The sequence below is a fragment of the Neolamprologus brichardi genome, chromosome 11 (assembly GCF_056152115.1).
Source record: "Neolamprologus brichardi isolate AB-2024 chromosome 11, ASM5615211v1, whole genome shotgun sequence".
In the NCBI taxonomy this organism is placed as follows: domain Eukaryota; kingdom Metazoa; phylum Chordata; class Actinopteri; order Cichliformes; family Cichlidae; genus Neolamprologus; species Neolamprologus brichardi.
In genome coordinates, this window is record NC_142114.1 from 435,812 (window position 1) to 450,431 (window position 14,620).

General features: G+C 39.4%; 1 protein-coding gene across 1 annotated transcript in view; it reads left to right on the forward strand.

Annotated features, from left to right (window-relative positions):
- tgfb2 (transforming growth factor, beta 2) overlaps window positions 1-6,672 on the forward strand; it is a 45,829-nt gene extending 39,157 nt beyond the window's left edge. Inside the window, exons 3-7 of the mRNA XM_006796007.3 lie at window positions 1,207-1,339; window positions 1,430-1,540; window positions 2,140-2,314; window positions 3,569-3,722; window positions 3,837-6,672. Of these exons, the coding sequence (XP_006796070.1) occupies window positions 1,207-1,339; window positions 1,430-1,540; window positions 2,140-2,314; window positions 3,569-3,722; window positions 3,837-3,995 (732 nt within the window). The 3' untranslated portion in view covers window positions 3,996-6,672. The remainder of the gene's footprint in view (window positions 1-1,206; window positions 1,340-1,429; window positions 1,541-2,139; window positions 2,315-3,568; window positions 3,723-3,836) is intronic.
- Window positions 6,673-14,620: the final 7,948 nt, after the last annotated feature.

The following is a 14,620-nucleotide window of genomic DNA, read 5'->3' on the forward strand; positions in this document are numbered from 1 at the left end:
TCAACAACCTGATCAACTCTATGCCCACTGCACACCATTTTTCTTACTGTGTGAGGCACCATTGTGAGACAAATGGTGGCCACACCAGATACTGACTGGTTTTAGGACATCTGTAGCATTGTGCTGTGTTATCAAACTGCATATTTCAGAGTGGCCTAAGGTGCACCTGTGCAATATTCATGCTACCTAATCAGCACCTTGACAATGCCACACCTGTAAGGTGGGATGGCTTATCTCGGCAAATGAGAAGTTCTCACATACACAGATTTAGACAGATTTGTGCACAATATTTGATAGTAATGGGTCCTTTCTGTATGTAGAAAATGTTTCAGATCTTTAAATTCAGCTCATGAAAAATTGGAGCAAAAACAAAAGTGTTGCGTTCACATTTTTGTTCAGTGAAAATACTTGATTACAGAAGGTCTAAAAGCCTGTGGTGTGCAGCCTGCTGTATGACCCTACTACCGTGTTTTTCGGACCATAAGGCGCACCGAATTATAAGGTGCACTGTCGATAAACGGGTCTGTTTTCATACATAAGGTGCACCAGATTATAAGGCGCATTAAGCGAAACAAAACATTCAGGTAAATCAAACTTTACTCAACTTATTCTTCTTGCTTCCTCCACTTCCGTACCATTGATTCATTAATGTTGAATTCTCTCACAGCTGATCTATTCCCATGTTGTTACAGTATATTAATGACTAACCTTGTGTTGTGGATGGATTATCTATACTCATCATTGAACAAGATGAAATTTTAGCTGGTGGTTCTACGCATGAATTCCATCAATGCTACATCAGATCGGACGTATGATGGGTGTAGGTGTTGGGCATGGCTCGATGCGCCGGGGTGCGAGGGCCCACTTAACGCTGCTTGCAGCTTTAATTTTAACTATTTATGTCTTGAGGATGTCGAATTCTAACGACCCTTAGCCCCACAGATGCCATCTGCAAACCTTTATAGACATACATAGGTCTAAAAAGACCTTTATAGGTAATTTTAGAAACCATTTACCAATATTTTTTGTAAATTGTTGGCCATGACTACAAGGCTACAAAATAAATTTATTTAAATTTTGGCACAGTTTTAGTATTAATGCAGGTATTTTATCCATCTTTTTATTATAGTGTAAATTAGTACTATTGAACAATCAACATTTAATTAATCAGAACTTTGACCTCACATTCCTTTAATTTGTCAACAGATTTTAGGATATAAAGATCTGACATCCCCAACACAGCGGTATATTGACAGCAAGGTAATACGAACACAAACAGAGGGGGAGTGGTTATCCTTTGATGTTACAGAGGCAGTTAGTGAATGGCTAAACCACAGAGGTGAGTACATTCTGTCCCATCAGTATTGCCTTTTCCCAATTGTTTATGCTTTGTGTTAATTAACTTCTCATTACTTTTGTTTTTCCGTAGACCGAAACAGTGGATTCAAGATCAGCCTGCACTGCCCATGCTGCACCTTTGTACCATCAAATAACTACATCATTCCTAATAAGAGTGAGGAGCTGGAGGCACGATTTGCAGGTTATTTGAAAAATGTTGCCTCAAGGCACTTTTATGTTGTAAGGTAGACCCTATAATAATAGTTCACACTAGAAAGCTGTTGTGGTTTGGCACCCCAGTACATCTTAGAATTAATCACCATCTACAACCCAGTCAGACCTCTCACATCATCAGGTTTAGATTTTTTAAATGATCCCAGAATCAGATCTCAGTCTGCTGAGGGTTATTTCAGTTACTGTTGTCCTGTTCTTTGGAACAAGCTGCCTGCTGACTTGAGATCAATTACATCTGTGCGTACATTCAGTAACAGATTCAAAACCTTTTTATTCACACACATTAATTAATAGGTGTTGTCATTTTGTTTTGTGCTATTTAGCCATTTTGACTGTGTCAAGGCATTGCAAATCTATGCAGGTTTTGTGTTCTGTGTTAAGTAGAGTACATGCAGTCATTATTTCTGTCTGACCCTCTCTCCCTTTAACAGAAATTTCACCTTTCTGTAAGCACTGGAGCTATGCTGATAATTTTACTCTGAATACTTTGATAATGTTTTTTTTTAATGAACTTTTCTGTCATTACCAGCCCTTGCGGTGCTGCTTATTAATCTCTTATGTTTTCAGGTATCGACGACAACCTAATCCATGGTCGTGACCTAAAGGTTTTTAGGAAGTGGCAGCACAGTGTTCGGGGTCCACATCTTCTCCTCATGTTGCTACCTTCATACCGCCTGGAGTCCCAGTCCCAACATAAGAACCATCGATCCAAGAGAGCTCTTGATGCTGCCTACTGCTCCAAGTACTTGTCTGAAAACCAAATTGCCAAATGCAAAGCAATAACAATGTCCCTATCTGTTGTGGAGATTTTCAGAAATTAGTCGTCAAGTAAAAAGGGGCCAAGCAACACTAATAGCACTAGGCAATGCACAGAATTGGTTGTCATTAGGTACAAAGATATAGAATAATGTTAACACTCTGACTTCTTGGCTAGAGCCCATAGTGATGTTAAAGGTGAGTGCGTGTTTTAACCCACAGCCCATCAACCAAAGCCTAAACTTCAACAAGTAACAAAAGGCACTGATCATGTTCATGTTTCTAAAGTAGAATCACCGTGGTGATTGGTTTAAGTCTCTTTGTGCTGGTTTTCATCTTTGCTTTGAGTTCATACATAAGTGTAAAAGGAAAAATATTATGTGTATCCTCATTAGGATAGGGTTTTGTGTTGATGTGTTGGATTGTACTCAGGTTTATATTGTTAACTGGTAATTATGTGACAATGCATTAATGTAACTTTAGTGTAACAAATGAGTTTCATTGTTACTTTTGAGTGATGACCCCTACGAAAGCTATTTTGTTCTTACCACTGTGCAATACTTCATAATGCCATGCAATCCTTATTTTAAATAAGTAAACATCTTTACCTCCAGGTGAAGGGGAAAAAGTAGCAACAGTGTTGTAAGAAAAAAAGTCTGTACCAGTTCAAGTCCAACTGAAGAAACTGGAACAATTTTGTTAAACGAAGAAGCCAGGAAGAGAGCAGCTTTCCAAAGTTTTTTCCAACAGAATGCTGACAATTTGAAAACAAACAAACAAATAAAACAAGGTTCTGGATATAGCTTTCCTTTTCTTCGTGAACTACGCTTGATGTACCCTTTCCTGGTGAATTAAAATGAAAAACTGTGCATTGGTTCAGTTCCCACAGTCCCTCTCTATGGACAGCCAATGGGGCATACATACTAAGGCACTGATGCTTGGCAGCACGCAGAGAGTGTCAACAAGTTGACCACTAACTGGTATTGCAAACTGCTTTCAAAACAGGCTGATGGCTGAAGTGAAAGGCAACACCCTGGACAACTTGTTGGCTGATCTGTTTAACTATGTATATTTATCTTGTCTGGTTCAGTGGTTGCCCACAATAAGTAAAGAATCCAATCTGAGCGCATCTTCACCTATCTTCATCTCTCCATCTGTGACTTTTTATAGACTGCACACACTAGTGACGAGAGGATTCCCACAGCTCTGTTATTCACTTTTCCACTTTATGTCTTTACAGAAATGTTCAGGATAACTGCTGCTTACGATCGCTCTACATTGATTTTAAGAGGGACCTGGGCTGGAGGTGGATCCATGAGCCCAAAGGCTATGAGGCCAACTTTTGTGCAGGGGCCTGTCCATATCTGTGGAGTGCGGACACCCAGCATTCCAAGGTACTGAATGAGGAAGTTTGAAAGGCTACACAGTAAACGTAAACATGAATGCAGTTGCACTGCACTGTAAATCAGATTTTATTTTATGATATGGTTCTAATATGTATATTCCAGGTGTTAGGTCTGTATAACACCATCAACCCTGAAGCATCGGCATCCCCCTGCTGTGTCTCCCAAGACCTGGAGCCTCTCACTATCCTGTACTACATCGGCAAGACCCCCAAAATAGAACAGCTCTCAAATATGAAGGTCAAGTCCTGCAAGTGCAGCTAGAGGTCCTTAGAAAATAAATACTCTTCTTTCATCCAGAGTGGAGTGAGTTAACGTACCGTCAAAGTGCCGCTGCACTCATTTACTAGCAATCCTACAGCAGTCGTTTCACACAGGCATGGCCAGGAATGGTGTATTAGAGACTAAAAGGAACAAGTCAATGTGAGTTCAATGCATATTCAACATACAGGACCAGAGCAGTTATAATACCAAAAAGTTTAGTTCGATGCACTGTATGGACAAAAATGTTGGGCCTTCATGTAAATTCATGTGTGTTCAGTCTTGTTGCTACAGGTGTTAATAATCATGCACCGAGCCATGAAGTCTGCCTTTAAAAGATCTGTAAAAGAATTGGTCATTCTAAAGAGCTCGTTGACTGAGTATGGTACTACAATAAGATTTAAAGATTGCAACGAGTCATTTTGTTAAATTTTATTTCTCATAGATATGAAGTGATCAACTGTAAGCAGTTTTATCGCAAAGTGAAACAATATCTCATCCAGGAAGTGAAAGACCGTGTAAAGTTACAAAGGAGTTCTGAAGCATGTTGTACATAAAAGTCGCTAACGCTCTGTTGATTCAATAACTACAGAGTTAATTTATTATTTATACCAGAACTGCATACCAAAGCTGTCAGAAGCTTCATGTATAGGTAACCCAGTACTTTTGTTTATATAAGAAGAATTGTATTTCTGTATTGACACAGGTTTGCAAGTAAAATGAGCTTGTGTGCTGTTCTCCTAATAAATGGTCAAAGAAGAATAATACTTCTTAATAATATTTCTTAGTAAGGGTAATTTACACCATGAAGGCCTGCTCTCAAAAACTGATATAGATAAATCCAGCTACACAAACACTTAAAGTTTTTTAGAAAATGTTTAGTGCCATCTTGTGTCAGTACAGAACATTATGTCACCTCGTTGGTTTGTTGGTTGCTGTTAACAGACTTGGACTGAACCAACCAACTCAGGTGAAAATAAGGACACTAAAACTAACCCTAACCCTTTTCTACTCTCCCGGAATACTCAAAGCGCTCTATACAACACGCCACATTCACGACATTCACACAAGCACTGTCTTCTATGCTTTTAAGTGCTTACTAACTATGGTGGATGCATCAGAAAGTAAGTTAGGGTTAATATCTTGCCCAAGCATATTTGGCATGCAGACTGGGATCAAACCACTGACCTTCCGATCAGTAGATGCTCTACCTCCTGAGCTATAGCCACCCTACAGAGTAGGCAGCACTAAAGTGAACCCTTTAAATGAAATTTTAGTTTTAGCCTCCTCATATTCCACTGAGTTACTAGTTTGCTGAAATAAACGGAAGTCAAACAAACCAACCAACTCGGTGATGTAGCATTCTGTATCACAAGATGGTGCTAAACATGTTTAAAACAAGCACAAGTTTCTTAAATCCAGCTACAAGGAGTGTTAAATCCATATCAGTTTTTGAGAGCAGGGCTCCATGGTGTAAATTAGCCTTTGTCCACTTTAATCCATCAGAAAAATAAATAATGAATAGTTCACATAGTTTTTTTCCCTCACCAATATGCAATACTGAAATATTTTCCTCAATAACAAAATTATCAAGTCTAGTATTTACAGTTAATTTTATTATTGAGTCTTCGTCATTGACTTTTTAGGAGTCTTGTTAAAATCCAGTGGTGTTTTAGATCATAACAAACTTTCCACCAGTTATATTTTTGGTTCATTACATGAGGCTAGAGATTTGCTTGTTTGTTTGTTTTTTTAAATCATACACTTGCAGAGTTCTGAATTTTAAAAAACTGAAAAGTACTGTCATCTCCAATATCTTTTTGAAATGTTGTGGTGCTAAAGCGGCACATATTCAAAAAATCCAGGCCGGTATAGTTTTCAGTACCAAGTTATGTGAGAATACAGCAAACACTGGAAATGTAAGTGATATGTGTATATATGTGAAATAAGTCCTTGAAAAAACAGATCTACTCAGACCTACCTAACACTTTGCTTTCAACCACTTAGCCCTTCAGCAAATATCAAAGGCACAATACCACATCCTTATACATCATTATTTATTTTATTCCTTAAGAAGTATTCTTTAGTTTTGCATTTTCTGATTCTGTACAGTAAGACATTGCAGTAAGATGTCCTGCAACCTTGCAGTGTTGACATATATTATCTACTCCATTTTGTAGTTTATATAATACACACGCACAACTTTTGTTAAGCCGTCATGAGAGAGAATAAGATGTTGCATTAGAATTGTAAAGGCTATTTTGATTTATTATGGCAATAGTATTAATTTTATAGCTTCCCATTTATATTATAAAACACTTTTTTAAGGGGTAAGAAAAACAGTGTTGTATGTAATAACTTTTAATTGCTAAATTGGCATACTATGTTAACAGTTTTAAGCAGTAATAGAGCGATAGTCTCCTTCCAGAATTTCTTATGAAAATTATTAGTTTTGTTTGTTTGGATGAACTGGCAACTGGCCCTTTTAAATCGCCCAGTATAACAGATGCCATAACACGTTTAAGTAAAAAGCTTAGATTCTGAATCATTACAACCCCGAGTCTGCTGTCTGTGTTGTTTAAAAATGAAAATACATGTTTATTTATGATGTTCAGATTTCTGAAACAGAAAATTCTGTAAATGTGTAATGGCAATGAATAAAATGTGTTTTCATCATTAACAGGTTACTTGCTAAAATTAGTTTACAATGTGAGGTCACATCCTACGTATAATTGTGACAGTAATACTGTACGGTATTAGTGACAATAATACATACAGTAAAACTGTTGACAACAGAAATATTTCTGACTTTATGAATAACAACAATACTAATAATAATAATAATAGTAATAATTTTTAAATTATTATCATTATTATTATTATTATCATAGCAATTTTAAAGATATTATAATTCTTTGCATCAGTTCAGCAGTGTGTGAATGTGTGTGTGAATGGGTGAATGGCTTAATGTGTAAAGCGCTTTGGGGTTCTTAGGGACTAGTAAAGTGCTATACAAATACAGGCCATTTACCATTTACCATTCAGCAATTTGAGGTAGGTTGGGATAGAGAGAATATAAAACATGGATATTAATTAAATAAAATCAAATTCAAACAATCTTATTGAGCTGAGTACTGCACTTCAATGGAATGGGAAAATGGAAACAAATGTGAAAAAAAAAGGCCTGCTGCTCAGCTCAATGAAATATCCAGTTATTAGTGCTTAAAATTAGTTTGCAATTTTCACATTAAGATTGTTGAAATATGCAACCCTAAGCTCCACCACATTTTATGTTATAATGGGGAAAACTAAAGATTATCCAGAGGCCATCCAATTCATTTTCATTTACATAGCACCAAATAACAACAATAGTTGCCTGGTGGTGCTTTACATTGTAAGGTAAAGATGGTAAATGGACTGATTCTTATATAGCGCTTTTCTGCTCTCCCGGAGTACTCAAAGCAATCAATACAACATACCACTTTCACCTATTCACACAAGCACTGTCTTCTATGCTTTTAAGTGCTTACTAACTACCCTTCACACACATTCATACTCCAATGGATGCATCAGAGAGCAACTTGGGGTTAATATCCTGCCCAAGGATATTTGACATGCGGACTAGGGGGAGCCAGGGAACCACCAACCTGAGCCATCAACCTGTGGCTTTAGCTCAGCTCACAGGGGCAGATTTGAGCAGCGAGTTCAGGGTGAGGCGTCAGGGGAGGTTAGTTTTCGCAGCCGGCAAGCACCACCTAATAATTCCTTCCCTATTTCAGTAGCGGCTTGGCCAGACAGGAGAGAAGAGCTGCTGGAGCAGAGAGAGAGAGCACTGAGCACTGCAAAGTGCAGAAGCGCAAGAGTAAAAGTGCAAAACACTATACACAATAAAATATCGTGTGGAACACCATAATTAACCTTTTTGTGTCAAGAAGACACAAGCATTGGAGAAAAACTAGATAGATATGCTTCAAACTACTGTATTGCAGTACCGTTAATTCATGCTCTAATCCAGGGGTGTCAAATTCATTTTACATTGTGGGCCACATACACTTTGATCTTAAGCGGGCTGGATCAGTGAAACTCCCCTTTCTGTGAAGTTCCATATTTAACTGTTTTTCTACTATTAAAACCCAATTCTTTGATCCCCGTGATAGAACAGAGAAAACCTGACTCCTAGTGGTCAAAACATTTATAATTCTTTTTATTCAATCATGTTCCGGAAGAGAGAGCCCTGCACAGCCCCAAAAGCCAGTTGCAGAAACTCTAACATTAGAATCTAAGAACGTCTCACATATAGGTGTTATTTTGGTACTTTACACGTCACACAGTTTCGATACAAACACTCCTTATATGGTACAAGTTCCTCTTTTCTTTCTGGCTTCCTGTATTTATTAATATGCTTGTATAGCTCTACAGTAACTTCCTGTTTTTCAGTCTGGCTGAGCACTTGGTTGGTTCCGTTCGGTCTGGGGCTTCTAGGATTCTCGCCACCCCGGTCCGGAAATCTTCTCCTGTAGAGGATAGAAAACAAAACGCCTCTCTCTGCTACACCTCAATAATCTACTGTGTTCATCTATTGTTCCCTTAATTATTCAAAGTTGGTTCAAAATATCATGTTCTGGGCTCTATCCTTTATATTAACTTTACTTAATCTTTACTTAATCTTAATTTACTTAATCTCAATGTTCTTTATGTGTGTGAGCAACACTTCTAATTTTATTAAACCCACCCAGGGTAAGATATACACCATCACCATATCAGCATAAAAACAGACAGAGATGTTCCTCTTTCTGTCACATTCTTCCATAGCTGGCAATTTGTTTCACCTTGCAGATGGTTCCTGGGGACTTACAATTTCTTGACTCTTCTTCTGTCACTTGTTACTAGGCAAGCTCAACTGCAGTTAGAAGCTAAATGAATTCCAGGCCCTCGGCCTGGCCTATGTTTAAATCATTTGTGTTTGTAAGCGTGTATGCGGTTTAACCTTCTATTGCTCCAAGTCACTTACACAATAGATCGTCGGGACATTGCACCAAACGAAGCTTAAGACCTTGAATAGACTGGGCATCAACTCTTTCATGAGCACAATATGCAACGTGTGTATACAATGATTATAGCTTTAGTCTAATGCCAGTAACTTTAATAAACATTTTAATGCAATGTTAATGATGAAGGCTATATTGTAGCAGTAAAATATTTTCTTTATTCCCAGGATTATTCTTCCCTCTCTTGACCTTTCAAAAAGAAAGGTCACCACACTTCGTGTTGTGTGACTCCTCGGCCCATTCAGCCGCTTCTAAGTCCATCAATGGCATCATGGCCACCGGAACTACCACTCCGGGGTCCGCTGCCCTCGTTATTACCTTTTCCAGCAGTCCTCTGGCACAAGGAATGAGACAACAACTGCAGGTGACCAGTATCCCTAAAAAAGCGGCAGTAGAAAACATTGCGGACATGAAAAATCCCTTCCATTTCCCAAACACTGAGGTCATCCAGCTGTCCAGCGGATTGTCAATTCCCGAGTGTTCATGCATGGTTTTAGACAGAGTTTTAAAATACAAAATCACACACACACAAGCAGAATATGCATTAACCCTACTAACACAAACACAAGAGAGCTCATGAAGATTAGACAGCATCTTGAGCATGTGAGTCTGTTTATCATCTTGTCCAAGTCACTTTGTGTGATGCAAAGACCAATGGACTCATAGCACATTAGTTAAAAGATGATCAAATAATAGCAGAGAAGTGTGTAGGAAAGGCAGCTTTAAGAACATGCTCTGCTGGAGATGCAGCTCCACAGACATCCATTAAACCTGCCTAATAACAAACACACATGCAATGAAAATTAGCTTGTTATCTCTCATCAGTGTTAAAATAGGGTAAATTTAACAGACACTTGTTATCAAATGCTGAATTTATCCAATGCTGATAACTAACTCTCTAGGTTACAGGACAACAGTTTTATTTTTGTGGGAAAAAGATTTTGGTTTGACCAACCAGTGATCAGACAATAAATTTAGTTGTTAATATAGTAAATTGGGAGATGCTTTCTGCTTGATTGATGCAGCACAAGTAATTTACTGTATGAGGGAAATTCTATTTTTGTGATAACATTTTGAACATGCATTTCTGTTGTCCTGTCAACTTAGTGGGTTAATAACTGATATGCAAATTAGTTGATCGCAATTGGATTAATGAAAGGTGACTAAATTCTAGCACGAGTGAATGGGATATGTTGGAGTTTGTTAGAGTGGAGACTCTAAAACACTGAGTTTCCTGGTTTTGATGTGCGAGTGAACCCTGTACCCAGATACACAACTCTGAATACATAAGAACAAACTTCTTTTGTAAAGTACATGACAACATGTCACGTTTTATGATGACGGGGAAAAAAGGAAAACTAAATAAATCTGTGGCCTAAATGAATGAGAAGCACAGACCTGGGGATTAAACTGATAGTTAATAAGACATTAGGGTTATGTTGTGTGTTGTGTGGCTGATGGATGGTTTGGAGTTAATCTAGCTGATGATTTTTCTTTTGTTGTGAAGTTGAGCCTGCCAATTAGTATGATGGTATGATAAACCATGCCAATGGTATTATTTACCCTTCTGAGATGAGGAGCTTGTGTCATGACTTAACAAGGCCTTTTTATTTTGATACTTTCACAGTGCACTGGAAGTTTGGTTTGGTAATCTCTGTAGTTTGAGCAGATCTGCACGATTAGAATGAAAGCGCTATACGACACGTCGTCGAGAAAGCTGTTGCAAGTGAGTTTCTCCAAAATTACAATGGGCTCAGGAGAAAGTCACTTATCTGGGACAATTAGAGAGTAAGTTCCTGCCCAAAAAGGATTCAGCGAGGTAATCCGAGCTAAAGTTCTTCTTTTTCTTTTGAAATGACGTCATTTTGCTGAGGGTGGAAATCTAAATGCGATGATAGGTTCCACTATCAGCAAAGAAAGAATGAATGAATGTATGAATGAATGAGTGAAAGAGAAAAAAAAACCTGACTGGTAAAAGCTGACAAAAGCTGACAAGACTTGACCACTACTCAAGGTTAACCTCCACGTAGACAGGACAAAAGGGTGGATGAATTTATGTGTGTTTCTTTTACAGGAGCAGAAAGATGACAGCAACATCCGAGGTTGTGTGAGCTTTGGCCATACCGATTTAGCTTTTAAATGCCACCTTCTGTGTCTGTGCATCTACCAGGGGTGTTATTCACTACCTTGTGTTGCTCACAGAGGTAACTGTGACAAAGTGTGTATACATCTGCGCAGCGCTAACATTTGCATTTTCTTCTCTACAGCATTACAGTTCTTCATGTGAGTTGATCATGTGATTTATAACAGGACAACTGGTTAATGTTTTTCTACTACAAGATTTCTGGGTTTATGTGTGAAGAAAACTGTTTACAGGTTATGAGTTGGTGATGCTGTTACACTGTGTTTTTGGGAAAATGTGAAGGTTACTTTGACAATGTGAATAACATGTGAGACAAAAACATGTTTCCTGTGTTGAAACTAGTGTCACTTCTTTTCACAGCTATGGATGGCTAACTTTATGGTCTTTTTATAGCACCTCTGGAACCTGTCGACCTGCGCCTGACCACCGGGATGGTCTATGTGTGTTTCTAATGTTGGTTTTTCTAAGAGTGCATGTAGAGGATTCAGTTGAGACGGACAAGTAACATGAGAAAGTAAATAAGAGATGCAGTGTTTGTGGAATAGTTTAATATGGGGCTCATTAGCTGGCCACTACTGAGCTCCTAGTGATACATGAGTGGAGTGACTTTGCTTCAGGGAAGTCACATTAATGTTGACTGAGTACATGGGAGGCAAATTATGGTAATAATTGTGGTTTACTGATTTGCGAAAACCTGCACATGATACTTGTCTTGCTGATGCTGAATGCTTTACTACTCCATCCATCCATCCATTCGCTTCCGCTTATCCTTTTCAGGGTCGCGGGGGGCGCTGGAGCCTATCCCAGCTGTCATAGGGCGAGAGGCGGGGTACACCCTGGACAGGTCGCCAGTCTGTCGCAGGGCCAACACACAGGGACAGACAACCATTCACACTCACATTCATTTGCACATTCACACCTAGTGACAATTTGGATTATCCAATTAACCTATCCCCACAAGCTGCATGTCTTTGGACGGTGGGAGGAAGCCGGAGTACCCGGAGAGAACCCACGCAAACACGGGGAGAACATGCAAACTCCACACAGAAAGACCCCAGCCTGATGTTGGAATTGAACTCAGGACCTTCTTGCTGTGCAGCAACAGTGCTAACCACCGTGCCACCGTGCTGCTTTACTACTCTTATGATACAATTGTTTATAAGTGTGAAGTTTGATTTCACTTCCAGATCTTGTTTTCCAGGCCATGATGGTGTGTATGCAGAGCCAAGTTTTAAGCAAACTTAATATGCAAATGCACTGACATCTTTTATTGCAGGGTTGTAGGTCCGGGGTGGTGCTGCTCCAGAGGAGGAGATGCCCTGATGTTGCCTGGGACGTGATCTAGCTAACCTTTTTCTTTCAGACAGGAATCTGGTTTTGATGAGTTGACTCATGGGAGTGTCCATGTGTCAAGAGGAGGGGTCCAGAATTACATGAATTACATGAAACTATGTTTTCTATGTTTTCTAAACTATGTTTTCAAGATTGTTGCAGTGATTTGTGTGATTAACAGTTCATTCAATGGGTATTAAACCTATACAAGTGGTGCATCCATGTTTAGATAAGGCTTTGATGGCCTATAAGTGAAGTTCACTGAACTAAAGAATGTGGTTTGATGATTGTTGACATGCTTTCCAAATAGAAGTTTTTCCTCCTAGCAAGGAAATACAGGTGCAGCAGTCAGAATATTGCTGAAAGGAATCTCCTGAGAAATCTTCAGAGGCCCAGTGAGAAGCGAGAACCATTCCAGGCATAGCTGACAGCCCAGGCAGTGGTTGAGGTCAAAAGTCGAGCTGTTTGAGCCCATCATGAGATCAGATTTCGGAGCCACAGCAAGGACCATGAAGCTGCATTGGAATGAGAGCTGTGCCAAGGGGGCTTTCCAGAGGCCAACAGAGGAGATTGTGGACAACAGACGGGCACCTGAAGGATGAGGGGAGCGTGCCAAGCTCCATCGACAGCGCAGAGGGAGTCCAAGGATGGCATCATGATTCTGTGAAAAGCACAGGAACCAGAAGCTATGGTGGTGATGACAGCAGTTTCCTATGAACATCACCTAATGCTGTGTCACTGTACTGTGCATACGATGACACTGCGAAGACTGCTGGGATCATAACAGCAGTAAGATAACTGGATCCAACACCCTTTCCACAGAGTGGTTGCAGAGATGAATGGACAGTAGAGGAGTTATAAGTACCCCCCTCGCAGGACGAAGGCCTGAAGTGAGGTGATGGGGGTTGATAGAGGCCATAAAACAAGAGTGCTGACGAGGCCTGCAGCTTTGGAGATAGCTGAAAGCCTCATTGACAAACAACAAAACCAACTGGTATGTTTGAATTTCTATTCTACATACATTTGGACTCTGGTCCTATGGACAGTGATGGAAACAACTGGAAGAGACATTTATGACACCCTGCAGAACTTAAACGACTCTGCAGAGAGACATGTGATTTGCACACCCAGAGGAGCACCACCAAGCTGGGATGTTTTTGAAAATGTTAATTTCTCTTTTGACTATTAACAATTCATTTGTTTGCTTGTAGGATGCAGTGTGCAATTGGATGAGATCAATGGGGAATAGGATAACTGCTAATACATTTGTTAAACTGTGTACGTTTACAGTAATTTAGGGTGATTGACATATGCTGAGTATAAAAATGTTTGCATTGACACTGTCAGACATGAGGTGATCATAACTGGGAACCTTTCTAGCATAAAGGTCAAAAAGGGGGAAATGTTAGATTTGTATTGTTGATTGTCATTTATGCTTAGTAATATTTAACCATATATGCTTAGAGGTGTATAATCGATTGTGAAGTGATAGGATGTGTGATCCTTAATAGTCTGCAAAGGCTTTGTGTGCATTCCAGAATGTTCTGGCATTCACACCAACATTCTGGGAGCATGGGAGAGGTCATACCTTGTCTTATTTTTTTATGGTAGGATAAACGTATCTATATATGTTTTAGGCTAAGTGCCTTTTGTTTAGATGGACCGCTAGACTCCTGGCACCAGCTTTGGTGCACCTACTTACACAACGCACAGGCAAGGTACTCTTTGTGTGTATGTAGACGTCATATGTTAATGAACCTATGTATATTCATGTGAGCTCAATAAAAGGAGTGCTATGGGGAACCTGGCTGAGAGTCTGACGGAGGTCAAGTGGGTGGAACGACACTTGGCTCCAGGCAGGTCTCCCTCATGCATGAGTAACACGAAGAACTTTGCCTACTTGGTGTTCAATGCTTTTGCTGTGTAGTTAAATTGTCTCGTTCCAGCGGTGGGCCTGTGCTAGACAGACCCAACAGTCTACCACAGAGATAATTTGTAACCTTCAGTTTGCTGTTTTACAAGTACTCTTTCAAGAATTTTTGAGATAAAGGGAAGGTTGGAGATCATTTCTTCACAAGTAAATTTTAACATTTAGAGAAAAAAAT